The 21,248-nt window shown below is 46.1% G+C and overlaps 1 protein-coding gene across 1 annotated transcript; it reads left to right on the top strand.

Annotated features, from left to right (window-relative positions):
* Positions 1 to 1,498: 1,498 nt before the first annotated feature.
* LOC115181040 (lysosomal-trafficking regulator-like) lies at positions 1,499 to 19,479 on the top strand (the record flags this gene model as incomplete). The annotated part of the gene is made up of 3 exons (XM_029743161.1): positions 1,499 to 1,724; positions 13,810 to 13,900; positions 19,470 to 19,479. Coding segments are annotated over exons 1-3 (293 nt in total), but the record flags the coding sequence as incomplete, so codon positions are not given.
* Positions 19,480 to 21,248: the final 1,769 nt, after the last annotated feature.

Here is a 21,248-nt window from a genome sequence, read left to right as displayed (position 1 = left end):
ATATGAGTTGGACCAGTAACAGGATGTTCTCTCTGTCTATAGTTCTGATATGAGTGGGACCAGTAACAGGATGTTCTCTCTGTCTATAGTTCTGATATGAGTGGGACCAGTAACAGGATGTTCTGATATGAGTGGGACCAGTAACAGGATGTTCTGATATGAGTGGGACCAGTAACAGGATGTTCTCTCTGTCTATAGTTCTGATATGAGTTTTACCAGTAACAGGATGTTCTGATATGAGTGGGACCAGTAACAGGATGTTCTCTCTGTCTATAGTTCTGATATGAGTGGTACCAGTAACAGGATGTTCTCTCTGTCTATTGTTCTGATATGAGTTGGACCAGTAACAGGATGTTCTCTCTGTCTATAGTTCTAATATGAGTGGTACCAGTAACAGGATGTTCTCTCTGTCTATAGTTCTGATATAAGTGGGACCAGTAACAGGATGTTCTGATATGAGTGGGACCAGTAACAGGATGTTCTCTCTGTCTATAGTTCTGATATGAGTGGGACCAGTAACAGGATGTTCTCTCTGTCTATAGTTCTGATATGAGTGGGACCAGTAACAGGATGTTCTCTCTGTCTATAGTTCTGATATGAGTTGGACCAGTAACAGGATGTTCTCTCTGTCTATAGTTCTGATATGAGTGGTACCAGTAACAGGATGTTCTCTCTGTCTATAGTTCTGATATGAGTGGGACCAGTAACAGGATGTTCTCTCTGTCTATAGTTCTGATATGAGTGGGACCAGTAACAGGATGTTCTGATATAAGTGGGACCAGTAACTGGATGTTCTCTCTGTCTATAGTTCTGATATAAGTGGGTCCAGTAATAGGATGTTCTCTCTGTCTATAGTTCTGATATGAGTTGGACCAGTAACAGGATGTTCTGATATGAGAGGGACCAGTAACAGGATGTTCTCTCTGTCTATAGTTCTGATAGGAGTGGGACCAGTAACAGGATGTTCTCTCTGTCTATAGTTCTGATATGAGTGGTACCAGTAACAGGGTGTTCTCTCTGTCTATAGTTCTGATATGAGTTGGACCAGTAACAGGATGTTCTCTCTGTCTATAGTTCTGATATAAGTGGGACCAGTAACAGGATGTTCTCTCTGTCTATAGTTCTGATATGAGTTGGACCAGTAACAGGATGTTCTCTCTGTCTATAGTTCTGATATGAGTGGGACCAGTAACAGGATGTTCTCTCTGTCTATAGTTCTGATATGAGTGGGACCAGTAACAGGATGTTCTGATATGAGTGGGACCAGTAACAGGATGTTCTGATATGAGTGGGACCAGTAACAGGATGTTCTCTCTGTCTATAGTTCTGATATGAGTTTTACCAGTAACAGGATGTTCTGATATGAGTGGGACCAGTAACAGGATGTTCTCTCTGTCTATAGTTCTGATATGAGTGGTACCAGTAACAGGATGTTCTCTGTCTATAGTTCTGATATAAGTGGGACCAGTAACAGGATGTTCTGATATGAGTGGGACCAGTAACAGGATGTTCTCTCTGTCTATAGTTCTGATATGAGCGGAGCCAGTAACACTCTGGCGAGGGAATTCCTCACCGATGTTCACCAGCTTTGCAGCGCCGTGGCTCAGAGGGCGGAGTCACGGGGAGAGGAGGAGGAGGAGAGTCACATGGTTGCCCTGGGCGAATACCTGGTCAGAGGCAGGGGCTACTTGCTGCTCAGCGCCCTGGACTCCATCATCGACCAGGTGAGGTTCACCTGGCAGACGCACCTGTACACACACACACACACTCAGCCTTAGTACACACATGCATTTAATGCTTCCAACCCCTCAGCTATTCTCCTGACACAGTGTTGCCTGTGACAGAATTGAGCGTACCATGCTATGACTGTGAATGTCCTACCGCGCTATGACTGTTAATGTCCGACCACACTATGACTGTTAATGTCCGACCACACTATGACTGTGAATGTTCTACCGCGCTATGACTGTGAATGTCCTAACACACTATGACTGTGAATGTCCTACCACACTATGACTGTGAATGTTCTACCGCGCTATGACTGTGAATGTCCTACCACACTATGACTGTGAATGTTCTACCGCGCTATGACTGTGAATGTCCTACCACACTATGACTGTTAATGTCCTACCACACTATGACTGTGAATGTCCTACCACGCTATGACTGTGAATGGCCTACCACGCTATGACTGTGAATGTCCTACCACGCTATGACTGTGAATGTTCTACCGCGCTATGACTGTGAATGTCCTACCACACTATGACTGTTAATGTCCTACCACACTATGACTGTGAATGTCCTACCACGCTATGACTGTGAATGTCCTACCACGCTATGACTGTGAATGTCCTACCACACTATGACTGTGAATCTTCTACCGCGCTGTGACTGTGAATGTCCTACCGCGCTATGACTGTTAATGTCCTACCACACTATGACTGTGAATGTTCTACCGCGCTATGACTGTGAATGTCCTACCACACTATGACTGTGAATATCCTACCGCGCTATGACTGTTAATGTCCTACCACACTATGACTGTGAATGTTCTACCGCGCTATGACTGTGAATGTTTTACCGCGCTATGACTGTGAATGTCCTACCACACTAGGACTGTGAATGTTCTACCGCGCTATGACTGTGAATGTTCTACCGCGCTATGACTGTGAATGCCATACCGCGCTATGACTGTGAATGTCCTACCGCGCTATGACTGTGAATGTCCTTCCGCGCTATGACTGTGAATGTCCTACCGCGCTATGACTGTGACTGACTCCAGTTAGCTAGGGTCCTGACTGACCCAGTGTTGGATAGGGAGAGGTTCTGGAGGTGGAGAAAGGAGAGCTCTGCTAGGAGAGGTTCTAGAGGCGGAGAGAGGAGAGCTCTGCTAGGAGAGGTTCTAGAGGCGGAGAGAGGAGAGCTCTGCTAGGAGAGGTTCTAGAGGCGGAGAGAGGAGAGCTCTGCTAGGAGAGGTTCTGGAGGCGGAGAGAGGAGAGCTCTGCTAGGAGAGGTTCTAGAGGTGGAGAGAGGAGAGCTCTGCTAGGAGAGGTTTAGAGGCGGAGAGAGGAGAGCTCTGCTAGGAGAGGTTCTAGAGGCGGAGAGAGGAGAGCTCTGCTAGGAGAGGTTCTAGAGACGGAGAGAGGAGAGCTCTGCTTGGAGAGATTCTGGAGGCGGAGAGAGGAGCTTTGCTAGGAGAGGTTCTGGAGGCGGAGAGAGGAGAGCTCTGCTAGGAGAGATTCTGGAGGCGGAGAGAGGAGAGGTTCTGGAGGCGGAGAGAGAAGAGGTTCTAGAGGCGGAGAGAGGAGAGCTCTGCTAGGAGAGGTTCTGGAGGCGGAGAGAGGAGAGCTCTGCTAGGAGAGATTCTGGAGGCGGAGAGAGGAGAGGTTCTGGAGGCGGAGAGAGGAGAGCTCTGCGAGGAGAGGTTCTGGAGGCGGAGAGAGAAGAGGTTCTAGAGGCGGAGAGAGGAGAGCTCTGCTAGGAGAGGTTATGGAGGCGGAGAGAGGAGAGGTTCTAGAGGCGGAGAGAGGAGAGCTCTGCTAGGAGAGGTTCTGGAGGCGGAGAGAGAAGAGGTTCTAGAGGCGGAGAGAGGAGAGCTCTGCTAGGAGAGGTTCTGGAGGCGGAGAGAGAAGAGGTTCTAGAGGCGGAGAGAGGAGAGCTCTGCTAGGAGAGGTTCTGGAGGCGGAGAGAGAAGAGGTTCTAGAGGCGGAGAGAGGAGAGCTCTGCCAGGGGAGGCATGCAACGCTGTGAACAAGGGTCCGGAAAAAAGAGTGAAGTGGAAGAAGAGAGGAGAGAGACTTGTGAATCATGTCTGTCAGAAGTGATGCCAGGAGGTGAGGCTGGCGGTAGCTCCGTCCAGTAGAGGGTATGAAATGATCTCCCTGCAGGGCTAGGGGTTAGTCAAATGGCACCCTATTCCTTATAAAGTCCACTTCTATTGACCAGAGCCCTATGGGACACCATAGTAGTATGTAGTGCACTATAAAGGGAATAGGCTGCCGTTTGCGATGCTGACATAGTGCACTATAAAGGGAATAGGCTGCCATTTGGGATGCTGGCATAGTGCACTATAAAGGGAATAGGCTGCCGTTTGGGATGCTGGCATAGCCTTGAGTATCATTTAATTCACAGTCATCCTACAAGGAGCTGTAAAATGGAAGTATTTCGTAAAATAATTGCAATTAATTCCCTGCCGAGCGTCTCTGAATCCATTTCCCCGCGTAGCATCTCTGATGTTCGTCAACTTCATCTTACACTTAATTCCCCCTAACTCTGTCCAAATAAACAGAGATGGGGACTAACACCAGGCCTCTGGGCTGTAGAGTCTCAGTAAAGGCCACTAGAGATGGGGACTAACACCAGGCCTCTGGGCTGTAGAGTCTCAGTAAAGACCTTCACTAGAGATGGGGACTAACACCAGGCCTCTGGGCTGTAGAGTCTCAGTAAAGACCTTCACTAGAGATGGGGACTAACACCAGGCCTCTGGGCTGTAGAGTCTCAGTAAAGACCTTCACTAGAGATGGGGACTAACACCAGGTCTCTGAGCTGTAGAGTCTCAGTGAAGACCTTCACTAGAGATGGGGACTAACACCAGGCCTCTGGGCTGTAGAGTCTCAGTAAAGACCTTCACTAGAGATGGGGACTAACACCAGGCCTCTGGGCTGTAGAGTCTCAGTAAAGGCCTTCACTAGAGATGGGGACTAACACCAGGCATCTGGGCTGTAGAGTCTCAGTAAAGACCTTCACTAGAGATGGGGACTAACACCAGGTCTCTGGGCTGTAGAGTCTCAGTAAAGATCTTCACTAGAGATGGGGACTAACACCAGGTCTCTGGGCTGTAGAGTCTCAGTAAAGACCTTCACTAGAGATGGGGACTAACACCAGGCCTCTGGGCTGTAGAGTCTCAGTAAAGACCTTCACTAGAGATGGGGACTAACACCAGGCCTCTGGGCTGTAGAGTCTCAGTAAAGACCTTCACTAGAGATGGGGACTAACACCAGGTCTCTGGGCTGTAGAGTCTCAGTAAAGACCTTCACTAGAGATGGGGACTAACACCAGGCCTCTGGGCTGTAGAGTCTCAGTAAAGACCTTCACTAGAGATGGGGACTAACACCAGGCCTCTGGGCTGTAGAGTCTCAGTAAAGACCTTCACTAGAGATGGGGACTAACACCAGGCCTCTGGGCTGTAGAGTCTCAGTAAAGGCTACTAGAGATGGGGACTAACACCAGGTCTCTGGGCTGTAGAGTCTCAGTAAAGATCTTCACTAGAGATGGGGACTAACACCAGGCCTCTGGGCTGTAGAGTCTCAGTGAAGACCTTCACTAGAGATGGGGACTAACACCAGGCCTCTGGGCTGTAGAGTCTCAGTAAAGACCTTCACTAGAGATGGGGACTAACACCAGGCCTCTGGGCTGTAGAGTCTCAGTAATGAACTTCACTAGAGATGGGGACTAACACCAGGCCTCTGGGCTGTAGAGTCTCAGTAAAGACCTTCACTAGAGATGGGGACTAACACCAGGCCTCTGGGCTGTAGAGGCTCAGTAAAGACCTTCACTAGAGATGGGGACTAACACCAGGCCTCTGGGCTGTAGAGTCTCAGTAAAGACCTTCACTAGAGATGGGGACTAACACCAGGCCTCTGGGCTGTAGAGTCTCAGTAAAGGCCACTAGAGATGGGGACTAACACCAGGCCTCTGGGCTGTAGAGTCTCAGTAAAGACCTTCACTAGAGATGGGGACTAACACCAGGTCTCTGGGCTGTAGAGTCTCAGTAAAGACCTTCACTAGAGATGGGGACTAACACCAGGCCTCTGGGCTGTAGAGTCTCAGTAAAGTCTACTAGAGATGGGGACTAACACCAGGCCTCTGAGCTGTAGAGTCTCAGTAAAGACCTTCACTAGAGATGGGGACTAACACCAGGTCTCTGGGCTGTAGAGTCTCAGTAAAGGCCACTAGAGATGGGGACTAACACCAGGTCTCTGGGCTGTAGAGTCTCAGTAAAGACCTTCACTAGAGATGGGGACTAACACCAGGCCTCTGGGCTGTAGAGTCTCAGTAAAGACCTTCACTAGAGATGGGGACTAACACCAGACCTCTGGGCTTTAGTCTCAGTAAAGACCTTCACTAGAGATGGGGACTAACACCAGGCCTCTTGGCTGTAGAGTCTCAGTAAAGACCTTCACTAGAGATGGGGACTAACACCAGGCCTCTGGGCTGTAGAGTCTCAGTAAAGACCTTCACTAGAGATGGGGACTAACACCAGGCCTCTGGGCTGTAGAGTCTCAGTAAAGACCTTCACTAGAGATGGGGACTAACACCAGGCCTCTGGGCTGTAGAGTCTCAGTAAAGACCTTCACTAGAGATGGGGACTAACACCAGGCCTCTGGGCTGTAGAGTCTCAGTAAAGACCTTCACTAGAGATGCTCATTTAAGGGGTTTATTCATAGAGCTGTGTTGTCACCAGCCAACCAATGCCAGTTGTTTTGTGTCATTCCAGCTTAGGTTTGGGACAGTCACAGGCCTCAATACAGCTGTGATTTGGGACAGTCACAGGCCTCAATACAGCTGTGGCTTGGGACAGTCACAGGCCTCAATACAGTTGTGGCTTGGGTAGGTCACAGGCCTCAATACAGCTGTGGCTTGGGACAGTCACAGGCCTCATTACAGCTGTGGCTTGGGACAGTCACAGGCCTCAATACAGCTGTGGCTTGGGTCAGTCACAGGCCTCAATACAGATGTGGCTTGGGACAGTCACAGGCCTCAATACAGATGTGGCTTGGTACAGTCACAGGCCTCAATACAGATGTGGCTTGGGACAGTCACAGGCCTCAATACAGATGTGGCTTGGGACAGTCACAGGCCTCAGTACAGATGTGGCTTGGGACAGTCACAGGCCTCAATACAGATGTGGCTTGGGACAGTCACAGGCCTCAATACAGATGTGGCTTGGGACAGTCACAGGCCTCAGTGTCTTGTGTACACAGTGTCACTGTATAACTGTCTGATTACAACTTTACCATTGTTGCTACTGTTAATACTCCCATCATCTCCCTATCTCCCTGAGGTTAGGCAAATGTACTGTTTGAGTAATACTTCAGTATGCGGAACACACGAGGATGAACACGAGGAGGGTTCTTGTGTTTTAGCCATTCCAGAGAAAGGCCAGCATCAGACAGATTGAAAGTATGTCTAGTGAAATATACTGAACAACAATATAAACACAACATGTAAAGTGTTGGTCCCATGTTTCATGAGCTGAAATTAAAGATCCCAGAAATGTTCCATATGCACAAAAAGCTTATTTCTCTAAAATGTGGTGCACAAATTTGTTTTCGTCTCTGTTAGTGAGAATTACTCCTTTGCCAAGATATTCCGTATGGAACATTTCAGGGATCTTTTATTTCAGCTCATGAAACATGGGACCAGCACTCTACCATAAGCCGTCTCCAACGTTGTTTTAGAGGATTTGGCAGAACGTCCAACCGGTCTCACAACCACAGACCACGTGTAACCACGCCAGCCCAGGACCTTCACATCTGGCTTCTTCACCTGAGGAATCGTCTGAGACCAGCCACCCAGACAGCTGATGAAACTATGGGTTTGCACAACCGAAGAATTTCTGCACAAACTGTCAGAAACCGTCTCAGGGAAGCTCATCTGCGTGCTCATTGTCCTCACCAGGGTCTAACCAGTGACTTTGAATGCCACAGGCATGCTGGAGAAGTGTGCTCTTCACGGATGATTCCCGGTTTCAACTGTACCAGGCAGATGGCAGACATCGTTGGCGTTGTGTGGGCGAGCGGTTTGCTGATGTCAACGTTGTGAACAGAGTGGCCCCGTGGTGGTGGGGTTATGGTATGGGCAGGCATAAACTACGTACAACGAACACAATTGCATTTTATTGATGGCAATTTGGATGCACAGAGATACAGGGACGAGATCCTGAGGCCCATTGCCGTGCCATTCATCCTCCGCCATCACCTCATGTTTCTTCAGCATGATAATGCACGACCCCATGTCGCAAGGATCTGTGCACAACTCCTGGAAGCTGAAAATGTCCCAGTTCTTCCATGGCTTGCATACTCACCAGACATGTCACCCGTTGAGTATGTTTGGGATGCTCTTTATAGACATTTACGACAGTGTGTTCCATTTCCTGCCAGTATCCAGCAACTCTGCACAGCCATTGAAGAGGAGTGGGACAACATTCCACAGGCCACAATCAACAGTCTGATCAACTCTATGCGAAGGAGATGTTGTGCTGCATGAGGCAAATGGTGGTCACACCAGATACTGACTGGTTCTCTGATCCACATACTTTTTTATTTGTATTTTTTTTTAAGATCTCTCTTACCAACAGATGCATGTCTGTATTCCCAGTCATGTCTGTACCCCTCAGCCCTTTGTCTCTGTCTCTGTATCGATCTGTTACTGATCAGGGAGACAGCTCGTCTTTGTATCGATCTGTTACTGATCAGGGAGACAGCTCGTCTTTGTATCGATCTGTTACTGATCAGGGAGACAGCTCGTCTCTGTATCGATCTGTTACTGATCAGGGAGACAGCTCGTCTTTGTATCGATCTGTTACTGATCAGGGAGACAGCTCGTCTCTGTATCGATCTGTTACTGATCAGGGAGACAGCTCGTCTCTGTCTCCACTAGCCTTCTGGATTCATGTGCTGCACAGAGCTTTGCCCTGCATCCTAAATGGAACCCTATTCCCTACATAGTGCACTACTTAGACCAGAGCCCTATGGCACCCTATTCCCTACATAGTGCACTATTTTAGACCAGAGCCCTATGGCACCCTATTCCCTACATAGTGCACTATTTTAGCCCAGAGCCCTCATAGGGGGGACGTACACTTAGTCTTATTTGGCTTTAATTCAGATGTTAAGGCACTGCATTTTCTCTCCCTGATGAGGAATGCTCTGGTCGTGGCCTGCAGTGGGTCACAGAGGAGTAGAGAAGATATTTAGGGGAAGGCTATCACGCACACACCACATATCCCAAGCCTTCACAGTACATAGTCACACAGGACGCTGTCACATACGGTGGTGTCGTGTCATTGGCTATGCCGGATTAAGTGATAAGACATGCTATTCTATAAAATCATTTCTCTGTCTTGTCTTTGGCATCATTAAAACAGAAGACATGTTTATCAAATAATTCTAATTATTATTACGCAATTAAACTGATTAATCGTGTAACTGTAATTAACTAGGAAGTCAGGGCACCAAGGAAAATATTCAGATTACAAAGTTATAATTTTCCTAATATAACTTTCAGATATTTTAATATCTGATCAATTAATCTTCGAATTAATGACATGTTATTTACCTCACGCCAGTCTCATTCCAAACGTCGTAAATTGTTGGTTATCTGCACGAACCGTCTTCACTATGAGTGATCCATACATTAATTGTCTTAAAATCATTTATTTACTAACTAAGTAATTCCCAGAAATGCATAACAAACAGTAGCTCTGGTTACAAGGAAATCATAGGGGAATGTGCCCTAGTGGGCTAAACCGGCATGGCGGCTTGTTAGACAAAAGGGGAGTGGGGTCAGCTGAGAAGGCACTACAGAGTTGAAATTAATTATAACAATTGAAATGCTAATCCTTTGCACATGAACGCTCACTCATTCGGGAACAATTGCAATCAATATATATATTTACGCTCAGTGTGTTGTCGGGATCTCTGTTGAAAAGTTTGTTTCTGTTGGAGAGTCTGTCCGCCCTCTCTCTCTCTCTCTCTCTCTCTCTGTCGTGGTTAGAATGGGTAGTTCAGAGTGACATTCATTCATGTCGTTATAGAATAGATGTTTCAGCGGTTGTCGGTCTTCGCGTTCAATGATACCGAATTCATTTTATACAACCATTAGATGTAAGTCTCATAGCTGAGGCTATTGTATAAACATGATTATGGTAATGTGGCGGTATTGTCTCTCATGAGTTTCACAAAATTGTACCAAACGGACCAGTTCATAGCTGGATTCTTCACCAATCTTTTTATACCTCCTCCAGAACATAAATGTTGTTCGGTTCTCCAGTTCTGTGAGGTGGAAGAACTCCTTTGTTCTCTCTATACTGTGGCCATGAGGAGAGGGTCTCCTCGTAGGAATTTACGACTGCTCTTACAGAGTCTGGTGTCAGAAGTATAGAGGACGGGGGATGGTGCTCGCAGTGTCCAAAGAGGGCAATGTCATGACATCTCTGTATTTAATATTACCTGATTTAAGCTAATTGGGAATATAATTAACTAGAAAGTCGGGGCACCACGAAATAATGTTTATAGAGCTGTTATCTTCCGAATAAACTCCAAAGACCTAGTAGTCTGTTACCTCAACAGCAGTCAATATTTAATCGTCACCTTGTTTAGTCTCATCTGAAAGTTGTAAATTCTTGGTTATCTTCACGAACCCTGGCTAACAAGTTGAATCAGCAATACAAAATTTGGTTTAATTATTTATTTAGTAAATACCTAACTAATCACACAGAATTACATCTACACAGAATGGATCATACATTGATTACAAATTATGTCATACAGAAAACGTCCCTGGTGGACGGAACAGGTATGATAGGTGGTTACACAAAGAGAGGGGGGGTTGGGTTTAAGTGAAAGAGCGGGAAGACTTAGGAACAAAGGGAGAAGCTATGCTATCGTAAATACAGTATCTTATGCATTCTAAATTACCGCCCATTTGAAAAAGGAGAATAGAATAAATGTTTACTCTGAGCTGTGCTTCGGTAGATTGTTCGTAGATGGGAGACCGGGTGGTCCAGCATGAATCTCTGGTCCTCTGAAGAATGTCTCTGGTGGTAAACTGGATACGTTGTAGTATCGTTGTGTGTGTTAGACTGGTTACGTCGTCTGTCCTTTCCTAGCCTCCGTTTACAGCTGCTGTGCTAACGCGACGGCTAGGAGGTATCATTTCTTTAGTGAATAATAATATAATAATAATAATAGTAATATGGGTTCAAATTTCATACCAAGTTGCCATGCTATATGCTCATGCTGGCTGGTATAGTCGAAATTCATCCTTCCGGCGTGTAGGTCGTCACCTTCACATTGAAATTCGATGCTAATTTCGAATTATTGCTGAGGTTGGCTTAGTTCTGTAGGTGGTCTTTGTCCTTTCAACGTGGGGACCTCAAGTCCACACGTCCTTGGAACAGAAAGTTACATTTTCGTCAAGGGGCTTATATAGGATTGGGAGAGAGGGCTGTGTTTCATAGTTTACAACCCATGTCTGTTCACTTGGATGGGGCCTCTGAGTGGTGTTCTTCTGACAAACCGTTCTCTCATTAAGAAGCTAAAAATGACATTTAATCTTTTCACAAATAGTTTCACATTTAAACATTTCAATTGCACAACAATTCCATGTGAATCTGATCCAAGATACAGTTTATGTCGTCCTGTCATCAGTCATAATGTCTCAGATGATAACCGAACTGACATCCATACTCATTAAGTATCAACGCATATTTTCAACTGGTTCTATTACCGAAATATGGTTCCTTTTCCCAACCTTTTGATGTCACCAGACTCTCTCTCAATGTTAACAAAGGGATTTTCAATAGTCACATCGGTAGAGAGGAAAAATGACAAAGGTATTTATGGGGGTCATAAACCTCCCCCCTCAGGCCAACGTCATGACAGTAGGCTCTTACTGGCAGGAGGACACAGTCTAACTGACAGGGGTAAATCAAGGAGAACCAAGTAGGACACCCCATACCAGTCCCTCCTTGCACCTACTCTACCTACTGCTGCCCTGCAAGTATCTACGGCTGCCCTGCAAGTATCTACGGCTGCCCTACAAGTACTTACGGCTGCCCTGTAAGTATCTACGGCTGCCCTGCAAGTATCTACGGCTGCCCTGCAAGAACCTGCTGCTGCTTTACAAGTACTTGCTGTACCTACTGCCCTACAAGTACCACCTGTACCTGCTGCCCTACAAGTTCCTGCAGCACTACAAGTAGCTACTGTACCTACTGCCCTTCACTTACCTACTGTACCTTCTGCACTACAAGTGCCTACTCTGCTTACTGCTCTATAACTACCTACGAGTACCTGGTGCCCTACAAGTACCTGGTGCCCTACAGGTACTTTATGTACCTGCTGCCCTACAAGTACCAACTGTACCTGCTGCCCTACAAGGACCTGTTGCCCTACAAGTACCAACTGTACCTGCTGGCCTACAAGTACCAACTGTACCTGCTGGCCTACAAGTACCAACTGTACCTGTTGCCCAACAAGTACCAACTGTACCTGTTGCCCTACAAGTACCAACTGTACCTGTTGCCCTACAAGTACCAACTGTACCTGTTGCCCTACAAGTACCAACTGTACCTGCTGGCCTACAAGTACCAACTGTACCTGCTGCCCTGCAAGGACCTACTTACCTGCTGCCCTACAATTATCTACTATACCTTCTGCCCTACAAGTACCTACTGCTGCCCTACAAGTACCTGCTTATCTACTGCTCTGCAAGTACCTACTGCTCTACAAGTACCTACTTACCTCTACTGCCCTACCCTGGATGGTTAAAGCCTGATTTATACCTTTCACAAACGTGTGTGCCTTAAGCGAAATTGCAATCCTGCATAGTTGCGTCATTTTACACTTTTTGGGGATTCACACAGTTGTGTGCTTTTGCCTCGCAAATATGCATAACGGTCATTTTGCGTAGCTGACTGGGTTCTGGTGTTGCGTACTTCCTTGAGATATGAATTAGGTTTAACTCTTTATGTAACCCTGCTGCTCTCTCTCTACTGCTACAGGAAGATACCCGTTCAGGAGAAGAAAGCATTTTCAACTTCTCTCAGGTTCCATGGCCAGTGAATGTCTTCTGCTTTCCTCCAGGGTTGCTTGTGCTGGATATCCTGAGTGAACATGAGGACATACAAGGAGAGAGAGCACTTCCTAGAAAGTGTCTCTCTCTCTTTCTTTGTCTCTCTCATTCTGCCCGGACCTATACAGTCATTTGTCTGGACTGTTAGTGGGATGGCGTGATATTACTTCAGAAGGTGTGAACAGAGAGCGAGAGAGAAGTAGAATCTTCTAGCTAACTAAGACTCTGTGTGTCTCTATCTTTGTAGGAGCTGACCTGTAGAGAGAGAGAATATTCTAGCTAACCGAGACGGTGTCTCTGTAGGAGCTGACCTGTAGCGAGAGAGAGAATATTCTAGCTAACCGAGACAGTGTCTCTCTGTAGGAGCTGACCTGTAGAGAGAGAGAATATTCTAGCTAACTGAGACGGTGTCTCTCTGTAGGAGCTGACCTGTAGCGAGAGAGAATATTCTAGCTAACCAAGACGGTGTCTCTCTGAAGGAGCTGACCTGTAGCGAGAGAGAGAATATTCTAGCTAACCGAGACGGTGTCTCTCTGTAGGAGCTGACCTGTAGCGAGAGAGAGAATATTCTAGCTAACCGAGACGGTGTCTCTCTGTAGGAGCTGACCTGTAGAGAGAGAGAATATTCTAGCTAACCGAGACGGTGTCTCTGTAGGAGCTGACCTGTAGCGAGAGAGAGAATATTCTAGCTAACCGAGACGGTGTCTCTCTGTAGGAGCTGACCTGTAGAGAGAGAGAATATTCTAGCTAACCGAGACGGTGTCTCTCTGTAGGAGCTGACCTGTAGCGAGAGAGAGAATATTCTAGCTAACCGAGACGGTGTCTCTCTGTAGGAGCTGACCTGTAGAGAGAGAGAATATTCTAGCTAACCGAGACGGTGTCTCTCTGTAGGAGCTGACCTGTAGCGAGAGAGAGAATATTCTAGCTAACCGAGACGGTGTCTCTCTGTAGGAGCTGACCTGCAGAGAGGAGCTGCTAACCCTGCTGCTGTCTCTACTGCCACTGGTCTGGAAGATACCTGTTCAGGAGGAGAAGGCACCAGGTAGGTCCTCCACACTACACAGTACCCTTCATCACTAACACACACAGCCTACACAGATTTGCCAACACCAGGTAAAACCAAACTACCTACCTAAAATACTGTTGTAACAAAACTACTGTTAACTTCCTCTACCGTGTGCCCTAACACACACATCTATACAACTGTAACAGAACTACTGTTGACTTCCTCTACCGTGTGCCCTAACACACACATCTATACAACTGTAACAAAACTACTGTTGACTTCCTCTACCGTGTGCCCTAACACACACATCTATACAACTGTAACAGAACTACTGTTGACTTCCTCTACCGTGTGCCCTAACACACACATCTATACAACTGTAACAGAACTACTGTTGACTTCCTCTACCGTGTGCCCTAACACACACATCTATACAACTGTAACAGAACTACTGTTGACTTCCTCTACCGTGTGCCCTAACACACACATCTATACCACTGTAACAAAACTACTGTTGACTTCCTCTACCGTGTGCCCTAACACACACATCTATACCACTGTTACAAAACTACTGTTGACTTCCTCTACCGTGTGCCCTAACACACACATCTATACCACTGTAACAAAACTACTGTTGACTTCCTCTACCGTGTGTCCTAACACACACATCTATACCACAGTAACAAAACTACTGTTGACTTCCTCTACCGTGTGCCCTAACACACACATCTATACAACTGTATAAAACTACTGTTGACTTCCTCTACCGTGTGCCCTAACACACACATCTATACCACTGTAACAAAACTACTGTTAACTTCCTCTACTGTGTGCCCTAACACACACATCTATACCACTGTAACAAAACTACTGTTGACTTCCTCTACCGTGTGCCCTAACACACACATCTATACAACTGTAACAGAACTACTGTTGACTTCCTCTACCGTGTGCCCTAACACACACATCTATACCACTGTAACAAAACTACTGTTGACTTCCTCTACCGTGTGCCCTAACACACACATCTATACCACTGTAACAAAACTACTGTTGACTTCCTCTACCGTGTGCCCTAACACACACATCTATACAACTGTAACAGAACTACTGTTGACTTCCTCTACCGTGTGCCCTAACACACACATCTATACCACTGTAACAAAACTACTGTTGACTTCCTCTACCGTGTGCCCTAACACACACATCTATACAACTGTAACAAAACTACTGTTGACTTCCTCTACCGTGTGCCCTAACACACACATCTATACAACTGTAACAGAACTACTGTTGACTTCCTCTACCGTGTGCCCTAACACACACATCTATACAACTGTAACAGAACTACTGTTGACTTCCTCTACCGTGTGCCCTTACACACACATCTATACCACTGTAACAAAACTACTGTTGACTTCCTCTACCGTGTGCCCTAACACACACATCTATACAACTGTAACAGAACTACTGTTGACTTCCTCTACCGTGTGCCCTAACACACACATCTATACCACTGTAACAAAACTACTGTTGACTTCCTCTACCGTGTGCCCTAACACACACATCTATACCACTGTAACAAAACTACTGTTGAGAGAGACGGTGTCTTTCTCTACCGTGTGCCCTAACTGCCTAACACACATCTATACCACTGTAAGGGGCGAGCAGGAGGAAGAGAGAGGAGGGGCAGGCAGGCCAACCCTTGTTCAGGGGCAGAACTACAGATTTGTACCTTGTCAGCTCGGGGATTCGAACTTGCAACCTTTCGGTTACGAGTCCAACGCTCTAACCACTAGGCTATGCTGCCCGGCCCTTGTGGTCATACATACGTAAAAGGACCATTATTCTGCCTTGTGAATCGATGTGGAATTTAATGATTTTTCTTATTGTTTTAACGGAAAAACGATTTAAAAAAATAATATAATAAATTGCTGTTTAAATGTTAAGAAGAATTGTGGATGGATACTTACTGAAGCTGATTGACCTCAGGATGACTGGGGTATTTAGTGTTGTCCTGCTAATCTCTCTTAACATGCACGTCATACATAGTTCCCTTATTAGCTTCTGGTATGTTAGTTCTATATGAGTTCAGAATTAGTTGCAGCACACTGCCTCAATTACACTTTCTCATGTAAGAGGTTTAATAGTTGATTTTAACACCTTTTGATATACATACATTATTGTATAAGTTGTAAACTCCTCCAGAAATATGAGGCAGAGAATTATTAGTTGGCGCTCGGGTAAGGAAGGGGAAGATATAGTCTTGAACAAGCACAGTGACGTCCATCACACTTAGCACTGAAGTGACAACTAGAGACCCTTCAGGAAGTACTCTCTCACTCATTTACTTTTTCTACATTTTGTTGTTTTACAGCCTGAATTTAAAATTGATTAAATTGACTTATTTTTTTTGGTCACTGGCCTACACACACTACCACATGTCAAAATGGAATTATGTTTTAGAAATTTTCACAAATGAATAGAAAATGAAAGGTTGAAATGTATTCAGTCAGTAAGTATTGAACCCCTTTGTTATGATAAACCTAAATATGTTTGAGTAAAAAGTTGCTTAAGAAGTCCCATAATAAATTGCATGGGCAATATTGGTGTTTAACATGATTTTTTAATGACTTCCTCATCTCTGTACCCCACACATACAATTATCTGTAAGGTCCCTCAGTCAAGCAGTGAATTTCAAACACAGATTCAACCACAAAGACCAGGGAGGTTTTCCAATGCCTCGCAAAGAAGGGCACCTATTGGTAGATGGGTAAAAAAACAAACAGACATTGAATATCCCTTTGAGCATGGTGAAGTTATTAATTACACTTTGGATGGTGTATCAACACACCCAGTCACTACAGCAATATAGGTGTCCTTCCTATCTCAGTTGCCGGAGAGGAAGGAAACTGCTCAGGGATTTCACCATGATGCCAATGGTGACTTTAAAACAGTTACAGAGTTGAATGGCTGTGATAGGAGAAAACTGAGGATGGATCAACAACATTGTAGTTACTCCACAATACTAACCTAAATGACAGTGAAAAGAAGGAAGCCTGTACCGAATACAAATATTCCAAAACATGCATCCTGTTTGCAACAAGACACTAAAGTAAAACTGTTGAAAATGTGGCAAAGAAATTAACTTTATGTCCTGAATACCAAGTGACTGAGGTGGTGTAACTCCTCAAAGCCATTGGATGAATCCCGGAACATATTCCAGTCTGTGCTGCAAAACATTCCTGTAGCTTAGCATCTGCGTCATCTGACCTCTTCCGTATTGAGCGAGTCACTGGTACTTCCTGCTTTAGTTTTTGCTTGTAAGCAGGAATCAGGAGGATAGAATTAAGGTCAGATTTGCCAAATGGAGGGCGAGGGAGAGCTTTTATGTGTCTGTGTGTGTGGAGTAAAGATGGTCTTTAGGTTTTTTCCCCTCTGGTTCCACATTTGACATGCTGATTACAGAGCATTTTGTGTAGATCATTGACAGAAAATGACAAATCAATTTGAATCCCACTTTGTAACACATCAAAGTGTGGAAAAAGTCAAGGGGTGTGAATACTTTCTGAAGGCACTGTACTTTACATGGTGTTATGCTTAGCATTGAAGAATGTGCTGGAAGTGGACGACTGGTGAACTGTACTGTAGGCCCTTTCTGTTGTTGCTTCAAAGCCTGTTATTGATTTTTGACTAATTAAAGTAATTGGTCGTCTGTAGTGTGTCAACACCTTCTCTCTAAGGTTGTTAATCAGGTGACATTGGAATCCCTACAGACCATTACAGACTGGAGCTGTCAATCACTACAGACCATTACAGACTGGAGCTGTCAAGCCCTACAGACCATTACAGACTGGAGCTGTCAATCCCTACAGACCATTACAGACTGGAGCTGTCAAGCCCTACAGACCATTACAGACTGGAGCTGTCAAGCCCTACAGACCATTACAGACTGGAGCTATCAATCCCTACAGACCATTACAGACTGGAGCTGTCAAGCCCTACAGACCAGTACAGACTGGAGCTGTCAAGCCCTACAGACCAGTACAGACTGGAGCTGTCAAGCCCTACAGACCAGTACAGACTGGAGCTGTCAAGCCCTACAGACCAGTACAGACTGGAGCTGTCAAGCCCTACAGACCAGTACAGACTGGAGCTGTCAGGCCCTACAGACCAGTACAGACTGGAGCTGTCAGGCCCTACAGACCATTACAGACTGGAGCTGTCAAGCCCTACAGACCAGTACAGACTGGAGCTGTCAAGCCCTACAGACCATTACAGACTGGAGCTGTCAAGCCCTACAGACCATTACAGACTGGAGCTGTCAAGCCCTACAGACCATTACAGACTGGAGCTGTCAAGCCCTACAGACCATTACAGACTGGAGCTGTCAAGCCCTACAGACCATTACAGACTGGAGCTGTCAAGCCCTACAGACCATTACAGACTGGAGCTGTCAAGCCCTACAGACCAGTACAGACTGGAGCTGTCAAGCCCTACAGACCAGTACAGACTGGAGCTGTCAAGCCCTACAGACCATTACAGACTGGAGCTGTCAATCCCTACAGACCATTACAGACTGGAGCTGTCAAGCCCTACAGACCATTACAGACTGGAGCTGTCAAGCCCTACAGACCATTACAGACTGGAGCTATCAATCCCTACAGACCATTACAGACTGGAGCTGTCAAGCCCTACAGACCAGTACAGACTGGAGCTGTCAAGCCCTACAGACCAGTACAGACTGGAGCTGTCAAGCCCTACAGACCAGTACAGACTGTAGCTGTCAAGCCCTACAGACCAGTACAGACTGGAGCTGTCAAGCCCTACAGACCAGTACAGACTGGAGCTGTCAAGCCCTACAGACCAGTACAGACTGGTGGTGTCAGGCCCTACAGACCAGTACAGACTGGAGCTGTCAGGCCCTAAAGACCATTACAGACTGGAGCTGTCAGGCACTACAGACCATTACAGACTGGAGCTGTCAAGCCCTACAGACCAGTACAGACTGGAGCTGTCAAGCCCTACAGACCATTACAGACTGGAGCTGTCAAGCCCTACAGACCAGTACAGACTGGAGCTGTCAAGCCCTACAGACCATTACAGACTGGAGCTGTCAAGCCCTACAGACCATTACAGACTGGAGCTGTCAAGCCCTACAGACCATTACAGACTGGAGCTGTCAAGCCCTACAGACTATGACAGACTGGAGCTGTCAAGCCCTACAGACCATTACAGACTGGAGCTGTCAAGCCCTACAGACCATTACAGACTGGAGCTGTCAAGCCCTACAGACCAGTACAGACTGGGAGCTGTCAAGCCCTACAGACATTACAGACTGGAGCTGTCAAGCCCTACAGACCAGTACAGACTGGAGCTGTCAAGCCCTACAGACCAGTACAGACTGGAGCTGTCAGGCCCTACAGACCAGTACAGACTGGAGCTGTCAGGCCCTACAGACCATTACAGACTGGAGCTGTCAAGCCCTACAGACCAGTACAGACTGGAGCTGTCAAGCCCTACAGACCATTAGACTGGAGCTGTCAATCATTATTTCTAGATATTTTGATGATATATTGCTGTTTGACTGTCTTTACGTTGCCAGATTTCACCCTGCCTTACAGTAGTTTATGTGTTGCCAGATTTCACCCTGCCTTACCGTAGTTTCTGTGTTGCCAGATTTCACCCTGCCTTACAGTAGTTTCTGTTTGGCCTGATTTCACCCTGCCTTACAGTAGTTTCTGTGTTGCCAGATTTCACCCTGCCTTACAGTAGTTTCTGTGTTGCCAGATTTCACCCTGCCTTACAGTAGTTTCTGTGTTGCCAGATTTCACCCTGCCTTACAGTAGTTTCTGTGTTGCCAGATTTTACCCTGCCTTACAGTAGTTTCTGTGTTGCCAGATTTTACCCTGCCTTACAGTAGTTTCTGTGTTGCCAGATTTCACCCTGCCTTACAGTAGTTTCTGTGTTGCCAGATTTCACCCTGCCTTACAGTAGTTTCTGTTTGGCCTGATTTCACCCTGCCTTACAGTAGTTTCTGTGTTGCCAGATTTCACCCTGCCTTACAGTAGTTTTCTGTGTTGCCAGATTTTACCCTGCCTTACAGTAGTTTCTGTGTTGCCAGATTTTACCCTGCCTTACATTAGTTTTCTGTGTTGCCAGATTTCACCCTGCCTTACAGTAGTTTCTGTGTTGCCAGATTTCACCCTGCCTTACAGTAGTTTCTGTGTTGCCTGATTCACCCTGCCTTACAGTAGTTTCTGTGTTGCCAGATTTCACCCTGCCTTACAGTAGTTTCTGTGTTGCCAGATTTTACCCTGCCTTACAGTAGTTTCTGTGTTGCCAGATTTCACCCTGCCTTACATTAGTTTCTGTGTTGCCAGATTTCACCCTGCCTTACAGTAGTTTCTGTGTTGCCAGATTTTACCCTGCCTTACATTAGTTTCTGTGTTGCCAGATTTCACCCTGCCTTACAGTAGTTTCTGTGTTGCCTGATTTCACCCTGCCTTACAGTAGTTTCTGTGTTGCCAGATTTCACCCTGCCTTACAGTAGTTTCTGTGTTGCCAGATTTTACCCTGCCTTACAGTAGTTTTCTGTGTTGCCAGATTTCACCCTGCCTTACATTAGTTTCTGTGTTGCCAGATTTCACCCTGCCTTACAGTAGTTTCTGTGTTGCCAGATTTTACCCTGCCTTACAGTAGTTTCTGTGTTGCCAGATTTCACCCTGCCTTACAGTAGTTTCTGTGTTGCCAGATTTCACCCTGCCTTACAGTAGTTTCTGTGTTGCCAGATTTCACCCTGCCTTACAGTAGTTTCTGTGTTGCCAGATTTCACCCTGCCTTACAGTAGTTTCTGTGTTGCCAGATTTCACCCTGCCTTACAGTAGTTTTCATGTTGCCAGATTTCACCCTGCCTTACAGTAGTTTCTGTGTTGCCAGATTTCACCCTGCCTTACAGTAGTTTTCATGTTGCCAGATTTCACCCTGCTTTACAGTAGTTTCTGTGTTGCCAGATTTCACCCTGCCTTACAGTAGTTTTCATGTTGCCAGATTTCATCCTGCTTTACAGTAGTTTCTGTGTTGCCAGATTTTACCCTGCCTTACAGTAGTTTCTGTGTTGCCAGATTTCACCCTGCCTTACAGTAGTTTCTGTGTTGCCAGATTTCACCCTGCCTTACAGTAGTTTCTGTGTTGCCAGATTTCACCCTGCCTTGCAGTAGTTTCTGTGTTGCCAGATTTCACCCTGCCTTACAGTAGTTTCTGTGTTGCCAGATTTCACCCTGCCTTACAGTAGTTTCTGTGTTGCCAGATTTCACCCTGCCTTACAGTAGTTTCTGTGTTGCCAGATTTCACCCTGCCTTACAGTAGTTTCTGTGTTGCCAGA

The sequence above is a fragment of the Salmo trutta genome, unplaced genomic scaffold (genome assembly GCF_901001165.1).
Source record: "Salmo trutta unplaced genomic scaffold, fSalTru1.1, whole genome shotgun sequence".
NCBI lineage: Eukaryota > Metazoa > Chordata > Actinopteri > Salmoniformes > Salmonidae > Salmo > Salmo trutta.
This window is presented reverse-complemented; position numbering and strand designations above follow the sequence as displayed.